Consider the following 21,109-nt stretch of genomic DNA (forward strand, 5'->3'; position numbering starts at 1 on the left):
AGGACAATGATGCTTTCTTCTTTATAAATTTGGTTTTATTTTTGACAAAATTTCATATACACAAAAGCAAAGTCCTCGGCAGAAAGCCTGAACTTCTTGTATTAAAAATGGAACTTGCACAATATATAAGGACAATCTCCTCATCAAAAAACACTAAGGCTCTCGAGACTGTTAACATCTATAACCGATTGAAACTGCTAACTTGATTTTGGCTCTTGCAAACTTTTGTTTATTTATGTTCCCCTTAATTTATTTTATTTTTTGTACTCACTTTTGTCTCACTGTCCTTGTCACTCTTTCTGTTCTTCATTGTACTACCACAATGTCATCTTTTATGTGATCCCTGTTTTACTTGACTGTATGTCTAAAATGTGATAAATAAAGTTAAAAAAAAAAAAAAAAGTTAATGAGAAAGTTATCGTTTTCCATCCATCTTTAAATTAGTATCTAGCTGGAAGGAGAACAGGTATGTTTGTGTGTTGTACTTGTTGTTTACATTTCGGACAATTTGTAAATGTATTACTTGATTGTTAACAAGTTTATGAGTGATCTAGCAGGCTGATGCTAGCACCTCTTGTGCCTTTTCTGTGAATTAATTAGCATAAGGGAAACGTAGTAATATCAAGTCAATGTTTATTTTGTTTATGTTATGATTACAGCTCTTACGATGTGTCTATGGTAACTTGTGAATAAATGGGTTGGAATACCCCACCATGGTCCATCCGAGTGCATCGTCTGAATAAAGTCCAGCTGGAATGCTACACAATCTACTGTTTAAACGTGAAGGGATTTTCCGTATTCGTCATTTACAGGTATTTTTCTGTGTATTTCTCAACTACTGCAATGCATTGTGGGTAAGAGCAAGAGTGTCCAAATTCATGGGCTGCATCCTCCTGAGGCCGCATTTGTAGACCGATTACGTCACAGCGATGCGCTGAAGGCTGTCCAAATTCGTAGGCTCCTCCGAATGCAGCCGACAAATGCGTCCTCCTTTTCCCCGAATTTGAAGGATGGGTCGGGTGTGTCCTTCGTGGCCTATCATATCCCAGAATTCATAGCGCGGCCCAGCCAAACTCCAGTTTCCAACAATGGCGGCCGCTACTAAGTTTTAAAATTACTCATACTAATCTTTCTGGGTCACAAAATAAACTTTTAACATATTTTCAGGCGAGAAAGTAGCCGTGTAAACATCAAATATCTGCTCGGTTTATCAAGATATTGCATATTTGCAAAAGTACTTCGACGTTTTCGGAGACGTCTGCTACCCACCAGCTCGATAGCTAGCCGGGAGCTCGAGGGTTACTGATGCGGCCGAGAACGGCACAACTCCAGGCACATCATTTTCAGATCACCGCGGACTTTCGCTGCTCGGGTTAAACGTAATATATAAGTCACTTAGACAACCTAAAAATGTTATTGTTGGGCTTTTTTCAGTGTTTTGTTTGTTCGTGAGTAAATCGGTTTGGCTGAGATTAAAGTTATTAGATTAGATAAAATAAAACTTTATTAATCCCCTGGGTGGGTTCCTCCTTGGTTTTTACACAGCTGACTAAACGTCAAACAGAAAACTGATTAAACAGAAGTATGAGACAGTCGAGAATTTAAGCCAGTGTCCTATTATATTTTAGATAGCAAGGAGCAGACGGCCGAGTTTATTAAACTCCACTGAGACAGCGGTGACGCTAATCAGAAGGCTAGACCGTCCAATTTCACGGCCGTTTACTTCCGGCCTACCCGACCTTCTGAGGACCCGGCCCACGTAGACCGCGAAGGCCGGGTCCTCAGGAGGATGCAGCCCATGAATTTGGACACTCTGGAGTTGGAGAAATTGCCTTCAAATTTCTGTGGTAAATATTAAAACTCATGTTTTCTTTTATTAAAATAACGTTTTTCAAAAGACTCTGCGTTTTTATTTAGAAAGAATTGTTAATTTATTTGTTAACTGGTTTCGGCTGTCTCCAGACAAGTCAGGAATATTTTGCTGACTCATTTTTTAAATAATCGTTATTTAGGTTTAACATGACTTAAGATTTCCATTTTAGTTAATGTTAAAATTATTTTTACTGTGATACCACCAGTTTTGCCCTTCAGTGGCTGAACCAGTTTTCATAAATATTATAGTTAGCTGTCTGTGTCTCTCTGGGTATTACATAGCTGTGACTGCTAACTAGCTAATTAGCGAAAGTCAGCGATGTAGATAACTGGGAAAAGTGAGAACTTCATGGTTCTACTAATGTAGAGAGGAAGAAATTATTTTAGGACTCTAATAAGTATTATATCAATACCCGTGATTTACAGTTGGCTCTACTGTACACTTTAAAGGGTTTCAGGCAAAGTTACACTAACCCTAGTTTAAAGTCTCAGACCTTACTGGCTGACGCTAACAAATGCTAATGTTAGCCTCTGATTTGGGCTGCTAAAGTAAAGACTTCTAGCTGCTGACCAGCATAGATTAATTTGGTGGTTAACAGACTGTAGTGGTAATATTATTGAAAGTATAGTTTCACCTCAGCACATTTACAATTATGTCTATTTTGTAGCACATAGAAATGTTTAGTTAATATTTGCAGAAAGACACATTTTCCCTGTAACTGTGTTTTTACTCCAACATTTGTTGAAAATGTAATTTATGAAATGCTGAGCAACATTTCTAGTATGTGAGATATTTTTGTCACCCCACTGCGCTAATGTGATTAAATACTAATAATTATTACTAAAAAAATCAATAATAAATAAATAATAACCATATCTTGATTGAAGTATAATGTAAGCGCAGTGCTGGTGTGCAGGGGCTTTATATGTCTTGTGGGGGATGCTGACATATTATAAACTGTTATGTCTATATAAAGCTTTTAACCAAATATAAGCAGAGATATTTGTATCTTTCTTAAAAATTCAGATCCTTAGAGATTATTTGAGAAATGCGTCAACAGCTACTTGCTTCACTACTTGAAGCCCTCTAAATCCTGCAGTGGAAAAATATCCCTTGTTTCACCTTTGATCACACTTTGGTTTTCCAGTGCAGAGCAATGGCCAAGAAAAGGAAAGACTTCCCCGAGTGAAAAAAAGATGAAGATACAAGCTGGTGATGATCCAGAGCAGCTGGTCTCAGGAAATGAAGGAAAACCCTGATCACCTTCTCTACAAAAACAAGGTGAGTTGAACGTTGTGATTGATTTCGTTTTTCAAGGTATGTATGTTACTTTGACTATAAACTGATGATGTGATTCTTGTGTAGGTGGTTAAAGAGGTTTGTCGTGTTTGAGTGGTGGTGGGGACCAGTTTGTGGCATAATTTGCATAGTACAGTTGTCTGGGCTGTGTCAGACTTTTCATAACCAAACCATGTCCATGCTACAGAGGTAGCCCCTTGTTTAGCAATAAGGTCCTTGATTTGTTATGACTGGTCCTTCTGTTTGGAGCTAGCTGGTTCTGCCTCATCCTTGCTGGCCATGCTGGTATTCTCTGTGCATTCATCCGCATGGTGACTGTAAGCGCCATTTATAGTTACTTGATGTTTTCATTTGAGGTAATTTGTTTGATGCATATTCAGAAGTTTTATGTTTGAGAATAACGTATAACTGTAAACAGTTTATTTTGCAACACCACAAAACAAACGATAGCGTAGTATGAAACGATAGACATTTTATATCGTCATCTGATATATATCGTCATATCGCACAGCCCTAATCCTTTTTTTGTTTCTGTTGTTTATGTTCAAGATTAAAAACATTATAAAAATACAGACTTTATAAAAATGTCTTGTTGTTTTTTTTGTTCCTCAGAATAAATTGCGTCTAGTCTCAATGGCTGAGACGGAGGAGCAACACAGTGACACGTTAACCCTGACTGCTGAAGTTCCTGTATGACCTGAGCAACTCTGAAAATCCAAGGAAAAGCTGAGTGTATTTTATTTAAAGCTCAGATGGACCTTGATGGACTAACATGCAGGCTGCATTCAGGACTTTGCCACACTGGTATATGAAGAATGGTAACAAGAGAAATTGTGCACACACAACGTGTCACTTTATGCTTGCTCTTCTCCAGCCTCTGGTGTCACTTCATAGTCATTTGTCTTACTATTGTCTAATTATTTGTGATTTAGGGTCTGTGCGCACAAGCAGAGGTTTTTGTTTGGGAAGAAACCATGACCTCGTTTTCAGAGCCTTGTCTAACATTTAATGGCTGTAAAATATGTCAGACTTTTTCCTCTACTTAAACACCTAAGAGCATTTGAACACAGTGGAGAGAAAGGTGTGCATTAAGGATTTTGAGCTATGATCTTTAAGTGTTGTCACTGCTGCGGATTCGTGGACACAGATCCTTATTCACCACGCTGCTGTTTACAGTTTAACTTTTCATCAGAACAAGCACTTCTAATTGTACTTTGCTCCTCACTGACAAAACAAGTCCAGTAAATACACGTTTATCTTTAAGTTTGGGACAGTAATCTGTCTTAATTTATTTTGTGTTTTAGTTATCATATGGGGAAAAGTCCTGTGGTTATCTATCTGTCCTGTTCGAATAAATAAAGTTCAGAAACACCTTCTTTAGATCTGTTCAGTTTTATTCATGTAGCACCACTTAAACAGTCAACAAATTTTGACTCAAAGTATGTCATACTGTAAGATAAAGACCCCAAAGAGTTAATCTCGGACAAATGTTCACACAAATGTGAATTATATTCACTTCATTAATGAAGTAAATGCAATTCAGTAATCAAAGGTGTTTGGCTATAACTGACATGGACAGACATGGATGTAAACCACACCTTAACCATTTGGCTGAGGCAAAACTACCACAAGGCAGTGATTTTAACTTAAAGGTACTCCGGATAGTATTAAATGTGAACATATCGTTAAATATGACATTTTTCATTTGTCAGGTGTCCTGTTTGAAGAAAACACTTGGGAGCCAATTGAATGAATGTAAATAAACACATTTACATGAGGGCAACCTGATTTCAAGGAAATAAAAATGCTCAAATTCGAAAGCTTGTGAGTTATTTTGTTCATGTATCAGCTGTTTAGTAGTTTTATGACAAGATGGATGCTGTCGTTATATTTTAGTATAGTGTTTGAGTTGAGGAGAATAAAAGAATATTTAATATTAATTGTACCAATGCTTTTGTGTGCAAAGCACAAATTAATTTAAAAAGTTTTAATTTATGAATTTTTGAGCACATGGTGTACTGGTTGTAATTGCACAGAAATGTACGTTTAAGGGTATAAAGAACTATATTCAACCGTTGTGTGGTGTTCATATTTTTGTTACTCAGCCAGTGTTCATGGGTCTGGTGGACCCGCTAGAATTTTTGGCTTTCCAAATTAGCACTATCAAACAATTTATGTTAAATGTTACGTTTCGGTGTTGTCAGTATTTTGTTTTTGCGTGACTGTCATGTGTTTCCTGTTTTACTTTGAAGGTCTGTTGATATCTTAGTGTGTTCAGTTTACGTTTCCTTGTCTCGTCAGGTCTAATTTGCCCCAGCTGTGTTTCCCTCCTGTGGTCCATTCCCTGATTGCTCCTTCTATGTATTTAAGCCCTGTGTGTCAGTTGGTCATGGTTGTGATCTTCCCCGTGTTGTAAATAGTTTGGTGTTTTGTTGTAAATAAATAGTCTGTTGTAAATAGCTGTGAATGGGTTTGTTAATATTTTCGTTTGAGACACCTTCGTTTTGGGATTTTGGTGGAGAGCTTTAGTTTTTTTCTCGTGTGTTTTTTTTTTTCTTATTTTTATTTTTCATACGTTGCACGCCGGTTGCCTAGGCCGGGGTGTAACATATGGGGGCTCGTCCGGGATGCTGGGGGGTCCGAGGACCGCTTAAGCCGTCCGCCGTTGCTGGGGGTCCGAGGGAGGGACCGCTCCAGCCTTCGTTTGTCTTCGCTGGAGGATCCGTGGGACCGCTCCAGCCTTCTGCAGCTGGTGGGCTGCGTGTCCGTGTTTGCAGCTGGTGGGCTGCGTGTCTGTCTTCGCTGGAGGGTCCGTGGGACCGCTCCGGCCTTCATCCGCCTTCGCTGGAGGGTCCGAGGGACCGCTCCAGCCTTCGTCGTCTGCTGGAGGGTCAGTGGGACCGCTCCAGCCTCCATCAGCTTCGTCTGCCTTCGCTGGAGGGTCCGTGGGACCGCTCCAGCCTTCGTTTGTCTTCGCTGGAGGGTCCGTGGGACCGCTCCAGACTTCATCCGTCTTCGCTGGAGGGTCCGAGGCACCGCTCCAGCCTTCGTCTGCCTTCGCTGGAGGGTCCGAGGCACCGCTCCAGCCTTCATCCGTCTTCGCTGGAGGGTCCGAGGCACCGCTCCAGCCTTCGTCTGCCTTCGCTGGAGGGTCCGTGGGACCGCTCCAGCCTTCGTTTGTCTTCGCTGGAGGGTCCGAGGACCGCTCCAGCCTTCGTCCGCCTCTGCTGGAGGGTCTGGGGGACCGCTCCAGCCTTCGTCGTCTGCTGGAGGGTCCGTGGGACCGCTCCAGCCTCCACCAGCCTTCATCCGCTTTTGATCAAACATTTCACTTGGGGTTACATGTTTGATTTTTGGGTGGGGGGAAATGTTACGTTTCGGTGTTGTCAGTGTTTTGTTTTTGCGTGACTGTCATGTGTTTCCTGTTTTACTTTGAAGGTCTGTTGTTATCTTAGTGTGTTCAGTTTACGTTTCCTTGTCTCGTCAGGTCTAATTTGCCCCAGCTGTGTTTCCCTCCTGTGGTCCATTCCCTGATTGCTCCTTCTATGTATTTAAGCCCTGTGTGTCAGTTGGTCATGGTCGCGATCTCCCCCGTGTTGTAAATAGTTTGGTGTTTTGTTGTAAATAAATAGTCTGTTGTAAATAGCTGTGAATGGGTTTGTTAATATTTTCGTTTGAGACACCTTCGTTTTGGGATTTTGGTGGAGAGCTTTAGTTTTTTTCTCGTGTGTTTTTTTTTTTTTCTTATTTTTATTTTTCATACGTTGCACGCCGGTTGCCTAGGCCGGGGTGTAACATATGGGGGCTCGTCCGGGATGCTGGGGGGTCCGAGGACCGCTTAAGCCGTCCGCCGTTGCTGGGGGTCCGAGGGAGGGACCGCTCCAGCCTTCGTTTGTCTTCGCTGGAGGATCCGTGGGACCGCTCCAGCCTTCTGCAGCTGGTGGGCTGCGTGTCCGTGTTTGCAGCTGGTGGGCTGCGTGTCTGTCTTCGCTGGAGGGTCCGTGGGACCGCTCCGGCCTTCATCCGCCTTCGCTGGAGGGTCCGAGGGACCGCTCCAGCCTTCGTCGTCTGCTGGAGGGTCAGTGGGACCGCTCCAGCCTCCATCAGCTTCGTCTGCCTTCATCCGCCTTCGCTGGGGGGAGGGTCCGTGGGACCGCCCCAGCCTTTGTCGTCGCTGGAGGGTCCGTGGGACCGCTCCGGCCTTCATCCGCCTTCGCTAGAGGGTCCGAGGGACCGCTCCAGCCTTCGTCGTCTGCTGGAGGGTCAGTGGGACCGCTCCAGCCTCCATCAGCTTCGTCTGCCTTCGCTGGAGGGTCCGTGGGACCGCTCCAGCCTTCGTTTGTCTTCGCTGGAGGGTCCGAGGCACCGCTCCAGACTTCATCCGTCTTCGCTGGAGGGTCCGAGGCACCGCTCCAGCCTTCGTCTGCCTTCGCTGGAGGGTCCGTGGGACCGCTCCAGCCTTCGTTTGTCTTCGCTGGAGGGTCCGAGGACCGCTCCAGCCTTCGTCCGCCTCTGCTGGAGGGTCCGGGGGACCGCTCCAGCCTTCGTCGTCTGCTGGAGGGTCCGTGGGACCGCTCCAGCCTCCACCAGCCTTCATCCGCTTTTGATCAAACATTTCACTTGGGGTTACATGTTTGATTTTTGGGTGGGGGGAAATGTTACGTTTCGGTGTTGTCAGTGTTTTGTTTTTGCGTGACTGTCATGTGTTTCCTGTTTTACTTTGAAGGTCTGTTGATATCTTAGTGTGTTCAGTTTAAGTTTCCTTGTCTCGTCAGGTCTAATTTGCCCCAGCTGTGTTTCCCTCCTGTGGTCCATTCCCTGATTGCTCCTTCTATGTATTTAAGCCCTGTGTGTCAGTTGGTCATGGTTGTGATCTCCCCCGTGTTGTAAATAGTTTGGTGTTTTGTTGTAAATAAATAGTCTGTTGTAAATAGCTGTGAATGGGTTTGTTAATATTTTCGTTTGAGACACCTTCGTTTTGGGATTTTGGTGGAGAGCTTTAGTTTTTTTTCTCGTGTGTTTTTTTTTTTTTTTTTTTTCTTATTTTTATTTTTCATACGTTGCACGCCGGTTGCCTAGGCCGGGGTGTAACATAAATTACTAAACAGATGTTTACTTCATCCCAATTACAAGCCATATGAACAGCAAACATAGTTATTTTTTTCCCTTTACCTTTGTTAGATCACATTTTTCACATCAAGCAATATGTTTCACAACTAAATGTGATCAGCTGCTAATCAATGGTGACATTAGGCTCAGGTTTGTAAAACAGGGGGAGGTGGTGCACACACTTATCCCACACTGTCCTGATGGCAGCTAGCTTGTCTCTCTGCCATCGAGCTGGTCTGTCGTCTCGGTTATCAAAACGGATAATCCTGGAAATTTTGTGGAAGTTTTCCAGAGACATTGATGCACGGAAAGGTTCGTGCCGGTTTCTGCATCCCACAGGGATTCTGTGGATTCCCCTTTGGACCTGAAAACTCCTGCAAGGATAAGAACCCCAAAGTAGGCCTTTGGGGTTCTTGGAGGAATTTGGTCCATCTCCTTCCACCTCTCTCCAAAAACACACCTTCCTTCTAGATTACTGCAATCCAGAATAATTTTCTGGATAAGATAAGATAAGATAAGATAACCTTTATTAGTCCCACATGTGGGAAATTTGTTTTGTCACAGCAGGAAGTGGACAGTGCAAAAGTTATGAGGCAAAAATTAGAATACAGTAAGAATAAATACAGTACACAACTGTACAGAATAGAATAAAATACTATATACAGTAGAATAAAATAAAATAAATATACAATAAGATAAAAATAGAATACAAATACAAATACTATATACAACTGAGTAAAAAATACAACGATGACAGAAAGGATTATTGCACTTAGTATTATTGCATATGTATGGATGTATGGATGGATGGAATCTGGGATGAAAAGCTCAAATGACGACTTGATGTCCTGCAAATGAGTAACTGTCAGCTGTGTTGGCCCTGGCTTATCACAGTAACAGCTCTGCAGGGTGGCTCATTTCTTGGGCAAGAAGACCATTCAATTTCACCATTTATTGACATCCATATTTCTTCACCTGCTGTCTGGTGGGCTTGTTCTGGTCCTGGAGCTGGCTGCAGATGGGGTACTCGTCTTCGTTTTGTTACTAAATGATGCTCAACCTCATCCTCTTCTTCAAAGTCACTGTCAGACTCTGAATTTTCAGAAATGTGAAATATTCTGAAACCTCTTTGTCAACATCATCATCCGAAGCCTCTCTCTCTTCCAAAATCAATTGGATGGCCCTTGCAGCAGATAATCTTTTGCCATCTTGATCAGTTGTGATAAAGAACCACACTGGCAAAGTCTTATTTATAGTATTATGCCTCTAATTTGCAGGTGGGACAGGGTATGAGAAAATAAAATTTGGATCCGAGGCCGAGGGCACCCCACCCCCGAAGTGGCCCGAGCGAGCCCCAGGCTCCAGGCCCCGATAAGCAGCCACCAAGGAGTGGGCCGATGTATACCTGGACGCCCATCCCCGGACACAAAGAACCACCAACGCACCGATGCCTGAGGGCGTCTGCCACTGGCAGGGGAAGTGGTGGGGGGAGATAGGCCTCCATACCTTGGAGGGCCTGAGATGTCCCCAGAGAGGTGGCGTCTGCTCTCATATGCAATTACTTAACACTCACCCAACGTGGAGACAGACATAAAGAGACACTGTACACACAATCACACTCCCCAAGCGTACTCCATACCCCAGGTCTAGGTACCCTTGCCCCTGGAGGGGGAAACTGCACCCAGAGTCGTGCACCCAGACCCAGGTGGTGTTACCCTTTTCCCTGGGGTGGGGAGAAGCAGACCGCCCCGACTCCGCAGCAGCAGGGAGGCCCCACATTCCAGACCCCAGTCGGACGGCCAACTCCTCCTCCTAGCACCCCCGCTCCAGCAGGCCGCAGAGAACGGGGGTGTGAGAAGACTCCAAACCTCCCTCCAGCCGCTCATTAGTAGTGTTGGTGTATGTGTGTTCTAAGGTGCATTTAAAACCTAGGAGGGCATGGAGCTACCTGCCAGAGCAGCAGGTAAGCGCATAGCCCCTCCTGATAGCCCTCAATGTCTACATGTATTTAAAATTGAGAGGTAGGCAACGGTGCCAGGGGTGAGGTGTACACCCTGATGGTAATTTGGAGTCCGTGTAGCTTGCCCACCCCCAAGATCCTATATGTATGTGTTATGAGAGTGTAAGTAATGTGAATGTCTAAGTTGTGAGATAAAATTGAGGCACAGGCAGCCAGAAGGGGACAGAGGGGGGGGGATGCCTCCCCTGCACCCTGGTGATACCCCAAGGCCCTGCATGCGTGGGTGATTGTGGTGGAGCGGGAAGAGGGAGGCAGCTGGAGGTGGGGAGGGAAGGAAGGGAGGGGCAAGTGACCCCAGTAGGCACCCCCATACTCTGCAACCCGCCAGGGAAAGGGGGCCCAGGCCCATCCAGACCGGGGCCCAGTACAGCAGCACTGCCTGGCCCCACAGAGCCCGGGACAGCCCACCCGACCCCACCACACAGAAAAAAGCACCCACCCTGTCATCCACTCATCTTCCAGACTACACGAGACAATAGACGCCCAGGCTGAGATCTTCCTCCACCTCTCCTGTATCTCCCCCGCCTGCAGAGTGAGCTCCTGAAGAGAGGAGAGCTCCTGCTCCTTCTGCATTTTTAAATAAAACATTTTCTTAGTAATCTATCTGAGACAATAACCAGGGCCAGACCGTTTCTGACACCTCCATCATTTTTATTGTGCAACAACATGATCTGATCTATGATCTGTGCCCCAGTTAATCTCATGCAGTGCTAATTTGAAAACTCTCACATATTTGGACAATCTTCTATAACAAAAACATACAAGTTTTCATTGAAGTAAACACACAGAGCAGTAGACACACAGAGCATTTTTCCCCCATGCCCTGAGAGATCGCAGTAATAATCTGGTCCTGTTGAACCACAGCTGCCATCTGCTGAGAGAGCTTTGTATTTGTCCAGCTTATGACCACTGAAGAAGATTTATGGGATCCACCTGCCCTGTTTCTTCTTTGACCTGAGCCTGATGCTACACTTTTCATCTTGCACATGCCGTCTTCCACCTCAAACACACACTACTTAACATTTGTCTTTCTGTGGCAATGCTTGGGGAAAAAAGCAAAAGGTTGGAGGTGGCGTGTCACAGACACTGCTGGTTAGGGGTGACAGAAATAGTGTGCTTGATAACTCACTATATGCGAGTCTTTTCAGACACCAGGTGCTGTAAAAAAGCATTTGTGTTTTTAGAAAACCCAACATGAACCCCTACCATCTTTAGAGTTCTGTGAAATGTGTGCCTGTTCAGGCCAAGACAAAACTACTTTCCTGATGTTTAAGATGAGCAGGTGGTCACCAAGTCTTATATAAGATGATGCGATCTGTACATACTTGAGCTTAATCCCGTGTGTCCCAGAGCTTTGAATCAGTCGACTTGATCAAGTGGAAATATGTAATGGGAAACTCCTATAGGAGGCTTAATTCAGCATGTGGTTGACCGAAGCCTCCAGGGGAATAACTCTTAGTTTTCCTGGAGCACTGACTTGGATCCCCTTTAGCCTTCAGAGCTACTTTAATTCTACATGGCATAGATTCAACACGGTGCTGGAAACATTCCTTAGAGATTTTGGTCTAATGATATGAGAGCATCCTGCAGGTGCTGCAGATTTATATTCCCCACACAATTATAGCATCAGCAGGAGCCTGAGTAGCTGATACAAGGCAGGGTGGATCCACGCTTTCATGTTGTTTACACCAAATTCTGACCCTACCATCTGAATGTCGCAGCAAAAATCACAACTCATCAGATTAAGTCTTTTTCCTTCTCTTGTCCTGCGTTGGTTGTTTCCTGCTTCCTTGTTATTTGTTCATAGAATATGCACCCAGTGTGGTCTTCTGCTGCTGTAGCCCATCTGCTTCAAGGTTGGATGTGTCCATTCAGATGCGCTTCTGTATAATTGGGTTCTAAGGAGTTGTTTTACTAGTTACTTTGGCCTTCCTATCAGGTCCAAGCAGTACGGCCATGTATGAACATCTAAATGCATTGAGTGTCTGTCATGTGATCAGCTGATAAGATATTTGCATTAAGGAGAAGTCAAACAAACATAATACATAATAAACTGGGTGTGAGTGTGCATGCACACATTAAAAGTGACACTACGGATTCTCAAATATGTGTTAAATACACTTAAATACACTCTAAGGGTAAAACTTCTCGACATTAGATTTATTTGGGTTTCAGTAAATTTCCGATACAAACAAGAATGGAAATTAAACTGTCTGAACTCTGCTCCAGTCTGCATGCCAAATATCCCCGAGCAAGATACTAACCCCAAGTTCCTCTGATTCATCCATCAGAGTACGAATCACTGTAACTGTTAGGGAGAAAGAACCTACGTAGAAAAATCACAGCAAAAAAGTGCTTGAACCAGTGAATGAGAGAAGTTGTGTAAAGTGCTTTGAGTGCTCAGGTAGGGTAGGAAAGCACTATAAAATAATCACTCTATTTACTTTAAAGTACCATCACTCGGCAGAAAATGGTAAAATAAGGCACATGAGCACTGAGCAAAACAAACATCTGTATTGCACAAGTTTACACATTTTTTCGACTTGCTTTATATCCCCATATTTCCCACAACAAATCTCTATTATGGACAAAATGTTTTCACAACATGACTCACATTTAATTTTGAATTTAATAAGTTAAGCAATTTAGACGTGAAGCTTCTACTGAAGTGACCCGATTCCACAAATACGTCAGACTTGATATAGAGGTAGCACTCTTACAATCCTCTGTCTACAAATAGGGCAATATTGCTGTGGCAGAGCCTGGTAGCAGGTGTGGCAGCAGCACACGTGTCCACAGTCCAACAGGACACAGTTACGAGGCTGACTGAGGCAAATAACACACATGGCCACGTCTTGAAGGTTGTCCTGGTCTGGTACATTAATTTGCAGTCTGTTAAATTCCCTTCTTTCCCGTTCCTGCTCCCTGAGAGCCTTAAGGTGGCGGTAGTAGCGTAACCCGGCCCAGAAAATGATTGCTGCCCCTGCCAAAGCAGAAGTAATGGCCAACACTTTCCACCAAAAAGCAATGTCTTCATTCTCCCCTTGCAGGGTGTCGAAGTCCGCTGGGGTCAGGAAGTACTGTGAACCGTTAGAAGGGGGTCGGAGACTCAGAGTGCCATCTGTGTCCAGATTCAACTCGCCTACACCTGTAAGATTTGTCCCCACCTTGAAAAAAAAAGGTGTGGCACTTATCAATAAGAATATATTTTTAATATTAACAACAAATTGGGCTTTATGAAGTGAACACTAATTCATTCAAGTTTGAATAGAATGACTTACTTTGAGCATTTCCTCGATCTCCAGTTGACCTTTTGGCTTCTCCCCAGTAAAGTACTGTCCCATGAGGTCACCCAAACTGTGACTGACCTGGTGAAATTTCTCATATGTGACCTCCATGTCCAGCCCAGCGGCCTGTAAAGGCGACAAGACTCTGATTTCGGTATTATCCAGTCCCACTAATAAAAAGGGCACCGCCTCTATGTTTTCGTGCAAGAGTCGTTCATTATCTGTCCTGCAAAGGTAACGTGAGAAACAGTTTGCATATCTGATAATAAGGAGAAAAAGTTAGATGTACTGGAACTTCAGCTTGATCTGATGATGTTCTCACCATGTACGTAAAAATCCGTTCCACAACAGCCTGTGTTCTTTCACCATGAATCTACGCAGCACACCAACATTTTCTTTGTTGTACCAACTAATGAGAGGCTTTCCAGCTGGTTTTACACCACCTAAAATGTATACGAGCACACATACAGTAACAGGGATGAGAGGCAGGCCGGTATACAAGTTTTCAGATTAAAAAAATAAATAAATGTACTAGTCCTTATCAAAAACAAATAAAAGACTGATTACCTTCAATGACGACATACTGTAGACACGCTCCTGGAGTAACTTTCAAGATGTCCTTGAGTTTTTTATCTATGGGTAACCGTGGAGCATTCTGGAAACATGGAGCACACACAGTAAATAAGACTGACTAATTAATAAGTCATGCATTTGCTTTCCCAGTGGTTTTGTCTTTGGTGTGTGTTAATCAGCTGGCTGTAAATGGGTACTTTTCTGTGCAGTGCTAGCAATCACAGTGTTGCTATTAATTCTATAAATGACTGGTTGTAATAGTAAATCTTTCAAAAGAACCAGTTTAGTTTGAGAAAAAGAAAAGATATGTCCCTAAAAGATCCTCATGGATTTACATCAAGACAGATGCAAATGGCATGAGCTAAAAGAACAATCAGGATGTAATCAAGAAACACAGAAAGACTAAAAGTGCACAACATAAACAGCTAAAAACTGAATAAAAAGGACGACGGGTTTCAGAAGTACAGAATAAAACTTTACACGAAATGGTCATTCTTTAAATATCTTACACCTTCATCTGTGAAATGTCAGTTGCAGCCTGATCTTCTGATACAACACCCGCTTGCATCTGTCCATTGCCACTATTTCTTCTTGCACAAATGGAGCCAACACTTCCAAGTTTGATTTTTTTTCCTTCAAAATACTATTTCAGTTTTATTCTTGACATTTTGTTTTTATTCTCAGAATGCCAATTTTTTGCATTTTTGTCCAAATTCTCCATCTTAACTTTTTAGTGCAATATAGCCACAGATGTGCTCACTGTTCTCACCTACAGCTTTATAACAGCGATGCAAGTTTGTTTTTACAGTGTCTATTGCAATATGGTGAAGATAAACTAAATGTTACTGTGATATATGGCTCACCTTATACATTTAAACTACTCCAAATCCTGTTGTGTTATTTCTCTACCCAGAATAATTGTTCACATCTCTGAAAAAATTACTAACATCTGAGAAGGGACCTTAACTCTTCCATCAAAAACATATGAGCTGTAATCTCTAATGAGGGGTTTGAAGTAGAAGCTTCTTAGAGGTTTAGTCTTCCAATAAAGCTAATTACACAAAATTAACAACTCACGTTGAGTTTGTCTATTGTTGTTCGGCTCTTCTTATATAGGTAGAAGGAGAAGCCTGAGAGAGCAAGGCTCACTCCAAGACACGCTGCCTCTGAAATTGTCACGAAGAATCCTTCCATTGGCCCTGTGTCTCCTGTAACGGCTCCAAAAGCACCTGCACAAACATAAAAGAAGAAGAAGAATAATCACCTGTCTGTAAACCTACAGCTGCGGGGCTCATGGCTATGCTGTGACATGCTTTGATGTGCCTACACTATGTGGCAGTGATTACTGGCTGATTTGAGGTACGTGTGGGACATAACAAAGGAACTGATAATATTGCCTTTAACTATGTACAGTGTTAATTATCTGCCATACATTTTGCACTGCAGCCTTTTTTGATAAAGAGGAACATTATTTTTCTTCTAATACAGACTTACCAGCATGTCTTTTGCTTTCACACTGCAAAATAAAAATATGGGATTAATGTTGATAAAAAGCTAGCAATAGGTAGTCTTCCTCGTTTTTCAGCTTCTCCCTTTAGGGGTTACCACAGCAGATTAGCTACCTCCCTAGATCCATATCTGTTACATGAGCCCTGTGCATGTCCTCCTTTACTACATCTGTGCATCTTTACTGTGTGCTTCCTCTACATATTTTTACATAGGACGAAGTGTGTTACATAAACCAGGCAATATACCACAACATTCATAGCCCAAGCTGGTTAGCAATGACCATCCCAATTACATACACAATCTATATCATACATACACACATTATAATACAAAAATCAAACACAACAAAATGCCACCACGCACAAACGAGGTTATGTTGAAATAACATAAGAAACAACAAATTATTAACAGCTGCATAACTGCTTCGATTGAATTTTAAAATGATGCCAATGAGACTGCTAAATTTCTCTCTGGTCTGATCAAAGGCACAGGACATATTTATTCCAACAATTTCTCTGTGAAATTTATTTCCGGAGTCCAGCAGCAAAAACATCAAGATGCAGCGTACAGCAAAGTGACTCAGGAGCTCAAAAATATAATAGAATATGACAGAAAAGACAAACCAGCTTATTAAGGTAAGAGTTAGAAAAAGTTGGAGAACAAATAAAAATGGGAAAAGCAAACAAACAAATGTGACTCCATAATATGAAGGAAAATGATTTTGGACACTTAAGCTGTTCTTGATCACTCTGACATTAAAATCAAAACTTCAACAAGCTGCAGTCACGCGTTATTTGATGGAAAGCTTGAATAAAATGTATTTCCATTGTCTGAAGTTTCATTTCTTTGCTGTGCCTTTTAAAACATGTTTACATGCTGTTATTCTCCTGATCGTTTTCCCTACAACAAAGTTAGCTGCTAGCCAGCTAACGTTGCAATGGCTCCAGTGACCTCTAAAGATTTTTTTTAAACAGTCATATAAGAAACACTTAGAAGTTTATAAAACACATATATTTCAACAAGAATTAAAACTAATAATAAGTTTGTTTTTTATACCTGTAAAGGAAACGAAACCTTCCCAGTATTCACTCTGCAGCACCGTGTATCTGACGTGCGGTGACAGAATTGTCACGTGACGAAGTCTGGGCGCATGCGTCATTTACGGCCTCCACGTACACGTCGCTACGCCGCGAACATGGCAGGAGTTGGAGGTGTGCGGAGAAAGTCTCCCGTTTCCCCGTCCCCGCTGTGGGGGAAACTCCATACGCTTTGGCAGGACAAGTATTTGCTCTTGTTCAAGACGGAATACACCTTGCTGGTGGTTTCAGTTTTGTGGTTCCTGGAGATCGGCATCAATGTGTGGGTCATACAGAAAGTAGCATGTAAGTAGCTGGTCGACTAGTTAGCACGCTATTGTATTTTGACGTTTATCTGAACGCGGCTGAAGGCTAAGTAGCTAGCGTCAGAAAAGTATTAGCTTAGCCTGCCACCTGTCAAAGGGAATTTACTGTCACTGCATGACCAAATACAATGGTTTACTCTCTCCCAACGTCAAATAACGTCCATTACTTTTAAGACTATATATAACCAAAGGTAGCTGTTTCAATAGTAAATACAAGAAGTAAACTTCTAAAGGCATAGTAACTGCTCACTTTTTACACGTCCACATACAAGACGGAACTGCAACAGAAAAATACCAATAATATTTTCTCCTTCTTAAATTGATTGTTTGTTCTGGTTGAGTTGTCTTTTCCAGAACCTATCGTCATCACTGAGCATGACTATTGAGCATGCATCAAGATATTCACATCCACATCCACATCATCATTATTATTAATATTATTATGTACTGCAGACACTGAGATCGACTGGAAAGCATACATGGATGAAGTGGAAGGAGTTATCAATGGCACCTATGACTACACCCAGCTGAAAGGGGACACAGGCCCTTTGGTGTGAGTTTCAAAATGATGTAGTTCTCTCCATACCACGCTTTTCAGTGCAGGTCTCCTAGATAATTTGGAACACTGTTGTTGTAGGTACCCAGCTGGGTTCGTCTACATCTTCACAGCTCTCTACTACATTACCGGCCATGGGGTGAACATCCGTCTGGGCCAGTACATTTTTGCTTTTTTCTACCTCCTCACACTGCTGCTTGTCTTCAGAATATACTATCGCACCAAAAAGGTGAGCCTAATGTTAATACTAATGTGCCAGGAACCCTATATATTAAGCAGCATGTCATTTTGCTAAAATGCTCATTGAAACATGGGCTTGTCCTTGTGTGCAATTCAACTTTTATACCCTACAGAAACAAAATTTAATGTTATTTTCAGAATATTCTCACACATTAATTCATTAGTTTTCTGTTGCACATCTGGTTCTGGGTTCCAGGGCCAGAACCACAAAAATACTGAGACCTCCCTTTTCCTCTGCTTGCAGCTCTTCTTTTTCTGAGCCACTTGCAGAATTAATCTCTTTAGCGTTTCTTCTAATAATTAATCTCACAAATAATTAAATCTCCTTTTTTTTTCTCCAGGTTCCTCCCTATGTGTTCTTCTTCGTGTGCTGTGCATCCTATCGGATCCACTCCATCTTTGTGCTCCGTCTCTTTAATGACCCAGTGGCCATGATGCTGCTGTTTGTAGCTGTCAATCTCTTCATAGATGGATACTGGACTCTGGGCTGTGGCCTCTACAGGCAAGTGTGCACTCTTCTTTAAAGCGGATACTCATTTATTGGCTTCCCCTAAATCAACAAGTGGCACCTGTACATCTTTAATGTGTTACATACCTTCTACATTGTCATTGTTAATTTTTCCTGAGAGTAGCAAGATGAAATTACAACTCAATCTTTTCCTCTTTCTGACAGTTTAGCAGTATCTGTGAAAATGAACGTGCTTCTCTTTGCCCCTGGATTACTTTTCCTCCTCCTGTCAGAGTTTGGTCTAATGAAGACGATCCCCAAGTTATCGCTGTGTGCAGGCATACAGGTAAATATACACATTAAAACAGGTACAGCTTGACTGTAGTACTCTGTCCACAGTAAATTTTAGCAAATTACCCTATTTTGCTAACATCATCTCTTTCTTTATCTTATATGGCAGGTTGTGTTGGGGCTCCCTTTCCTCCTAGAGAATCCCGTTGGTTACATGAGCCGTGCCTTTGATCTTGGCCGCCAGTTCATGTTCAAGTGGACGGTCAACTGGCGCTTCCTGCCAGAATGGCTCTTTTTGAATCGCTACTTCCACTTACTCCTGCTGGCCACTCATCTGCTCACCCTGCTGCTCTTTGCCTTCCGCCGCTGGAAGAGGTGAGATAGACTTTGAATGTGCCAGGGATACACTGGGAACACTGTTTTCTTTTTACATTTATAAATGCTTTGCATGATAACATACTGATCAAAACCACATCATTATGACAATGCATGACAGGTGTCATGAAAAAATGGAAGGCGATTTCAGCAGGATTGTCACTACTTTATACTCTGCAGAGACATTTAGGCCACAAGGAAATGCAATTGATTTCTAGTAACAGCACTAAATGGTTGTTGGTATTTCAGGGTTCTCATCAGTCAGCAGCGGAAACCTTTTTATGTTTTACTAATACACATGTACCTCCTAGATCTCTAAAATGGCAAATAACCATATTCTGTCTGTGGCACCAGACCAGGAGAAAGCATCTTTGAACTTCTAAAGGAACCAGGCAAGAGGAAAATCCCAGCTCAGAAAAGCACTGTGGATCATATCCTTTTGTTCCATTTCAATCTACCCCTGTCTTTAATGTGAAAAATATTTTTAAGTAAGTCTGTTGTTAGATGTTAATATGAATCTGCAGGCCTTGTTGACAGAATGAAAAAAATCATACAGAAAACTCCTCTCAGCAAGATTTGTGGATCTTAATTATTTTGAGTAACTGGGTCAAGATTTCTGGACAGAGAAGCAAAAACTTGGCGCTTAAAGTTCCACTGTATTCAAGAGGAGACAGACATAGAGTCACAGGAAAAAGAAGGTTTTCTCTTCCAAAACTCTGCAAAAACAAAAAAACTTGTGGTGCTACCTGTTGTGGGAAACCTGGTGACAAGTGGGCACCTGAAATTAGCTTTGCTTTGAACATTCTCTTTACAGGACACAGGACATGGTAAAACAATGCGTAGCAGATTTTTTTCATATGATCTTCCAGACATGCCTTTTTTTGTCCTTATCTGAAAATCACAGATTGTGCTGATTCTGTTCACCTCTAACTTCATTGGCATGTGCTTCAGTCGCTCATTGCACTACCAGTTTTACGTCTGGTACTTCCACTCGCTGCCTTACCTGCTGTGGAGTGGAGGTGTCAAGAAGCTGGCCCATCTGCTCAGGTGAGACAGAATCATAAGTCCTGAAGCATAGCACCTCCCTGAACACTCTGCCATATCTTAATGAAAAACTGTTTTATTTTTGCATGCAGGGTCCTGATCCTGGGTCTGATCGAGCTTTCGTGGAACACCTATCCCTCTACTAACAGCAGCTCAGCTGCCCTTCACGTCTGTCACCTCATCATCCTGTTATGTCTCTGGCTAGCTCCACCTTTGCTTTCAGCTGCGGCAGAAACACAAGAGCAGAAAGCTGTTAAGGACAAACGCCACTGAGCCCCGGCCTGATCGGACCAGAAGTATTATTCGGCCGAATCAGCTGACGACAAGCCCGCTCCATCCTCCTGTCTTTGATCCTGACAGCACCAGTGCAAAGGGCGGTCGCTGTGGTAGACTGTTTATAAGTGAATTAAAGGAGCCATTTAAAGCTTCTCACTGCTTAAAGTGAAGGATGCGTCATGTGTGTGCAGACTGATGCCCACACGATGGAATAATATGCAGTTGCAGAGATAAGAAGAGAAAATAAGAATTCTCAGGTTTAGTTTTAGATAGAAAATAAGAGTGGAGGCTATGAGAATGTCATGGATGTTATGCTGTGTGGAAAGAATTGATTACATGGGCTCTATTCCCACTTACTGTGGTACAACTACACTCAGTCCATAATTCCTCTGGTCTAGTCATGTAGGCTGATATCATCTCAAGTTTTTATTTACTGGTGCTCAGATGATCGTATATTGAAAGTGTCAATAATGTGCATAAGAACTTGAACGCCAAGCTTTAAAATAACTGCATAGCAAGCGTAAGCTTGTGGCATTTCCTCTGCCACAGTTATGAAACATAAGTATTCTCTATCGAAGGGGATTTTTTTTGTATATGTAAATGTGTAAAAGTCAGCTGTGGACAATCAGTCTGTCTGATTTCTGTAACTTGTCATCCTCTGTTGTGAGTGGCCGCACTCATAGATGGATTTAATGTGAGAAACATGCAGTAGACTGAAAAACGGCAAATGGATTCTACTAAACCTGTGTGGTCTTCATTGTTACACAATACAACAAATGGTTGAATTTTAGTGTGTTTTTTATTATT

General features: G+C 42.5%; 2 protein-coding genes and 1 long non-coding RNA gene across 5 annotated transcripts; 2 read left to right on the plus strand and 1 right to left on the minus strand.

Moving 5' to 3' along the window:
• The first annotated feature begins 686 nt into the window (after positions 1 to 686).
• Positions 687 to 5,349, plus strand: LOC120727526. 2 transcript variants are annotated; one of them, XR_005694551.1, is made up of 3 exons: positions 687 to 812; positions 3,021 to 3,154; positions 3,785 to 5,349. It is a non-coding gene; the product is annotated as an uncharacterized LOC120727526 (long non-coding RNA). The 2 variants fall into 2 exon arrangements; XR_005694550.1 differs by lacking the exon at positions 687 to 812 and adding an exon at positions 1,723 to 1,847.
• Positions 5,350 to 12,434: 7,085 nt separating this feature from the next.
• Positions 12,435 to 16,852, minus strand: mul1a (mitochondrial E3 ubiquitin protein ligase 1a). 2 transcript variants are annotated; one of them, XM_040021845.1, is made up of 7 exons: positions 16,727 to 16,816; positions 15,656 to 15,677; positions 15,239 to 15,390; positions 14,156 to 14,243; positions 13,911 to 14,031; positions 13,583 to 13,814; positions 12,435 to 13,468 (listed from the first exon to the last, which is right to left on the minus strand). In XM_040021845.1, exons 3-7 carry the CDS (start codon positions 15,353 to 15,355, stop codon positions 12,992 to 12,994), a joined length of 1,035 nt encoding a protein of 344 aa, XP_039877779.1. In that variant the 5' UTR covers positions 15,356 to 15,390; positions 15,656 to 15,677; positions 16,727 to 16,816; the 3' UTR covers positions 12,435 to 12,991. The 2 variants fall into 2 exon arrangements, with proteins under 2 accessions (XP_039877779.1, XP_039877778.1); XM_040021844.1 differs by lacking the exon at positions 15,656 to 15,677 and having other exon boundaries at positions 16,727 to 16,852.
• alg3 (ALG3 alpha-1,3- mannosyltransferase) lies at positions 16,825 to 21,092 on the plus strand. Its single transcript, XM_040021843.1, has 9 exons — positions 16,825 to 17,052; positions 17,526 to 17,625; positions 17,710 to 17,857; positions 18,210 to 18,370; positions 18,542 to 18,662; positions 18,777 to 18,982; positions 19,337 to 19,413; positions 19,885 to 20,029; positions 20,119 to 21,092. Exons 1-9 carry the CDS (start codon positions 16,866 to 16,868, stop codon positions 20,297 to 20,299), a joined length of 1,326 nt encoding a protein of 441 aa, XP_039877777.1. The 5' UTR covers positions 16,825 to 16,865; the 3' UTR covers positions 20,300 to 21,092.
• The last annotated feature ends 17 nt before the right edge of the window (positions 21,093 to 21,109 follow it).

This window comes from Simochromis diagramma, unplaced genomic scaffold (genome assembly GCF_900408965.1).
Source record: "Simochromis diagramma unplaced genomic scaffold, fSimDia1.1 OVJJ01000205.1, whole genome shotgun sequence".
NCBI classification, from domain to species: domain Eukaryota; kingdom Metazoa; phylum Chordata; class Actinopteri; order Cichliformes; family Cichlidae; genus Simochromis; species Simochromis diagramma.

Excerpts from the sequence above, each read along its gene's own strand:
- alg3 (XM_040021843.1), top strand. The coding sequence starts at position 16,866 with ATGGCAGGAGTTGGAGGTGTGCGGAGAAAGTCTCCCGTTTCCCCGTCC. Across the intron at positions 18,663-18,776 it reads CGCTGTGTGCAGGCATACAG|GTTGTGTTGGGGCTCCCTTT; the intron begins GTAAATATACAC and ends CTTATATGGCAG. Across the intron at positions 20,030-20,118 it reads AAGCTGGCCCATCTGCTCAG|GGTCCTGATCCTGGGTCTGA; the intron begins GTGAGACAGAAT and ends TTTTGCATGCAG.
- mul1a (XM_040021844.1), bottom strand. The coding sequence starts at position 16,829 with ATGACGCATGCGCCCAGACTTCGTCACGTGACAATTCTGTCACCGCAC. Across the intron at positions 14,244-15,238 it reads CAACAATAGACAAACTCAAC|AATGCTCCACGGTTACCCAT; the intron begins GTGAGTTGTTAA and ends CCATGTTTCCAG. Across the intron at positions 13,815-13,910 it reads AACGGATTTTTACGTACATG|GACAGATAATGAACGACTCT; the intron begins GTGAGAACATCA and ends TTACCTTTGCAG.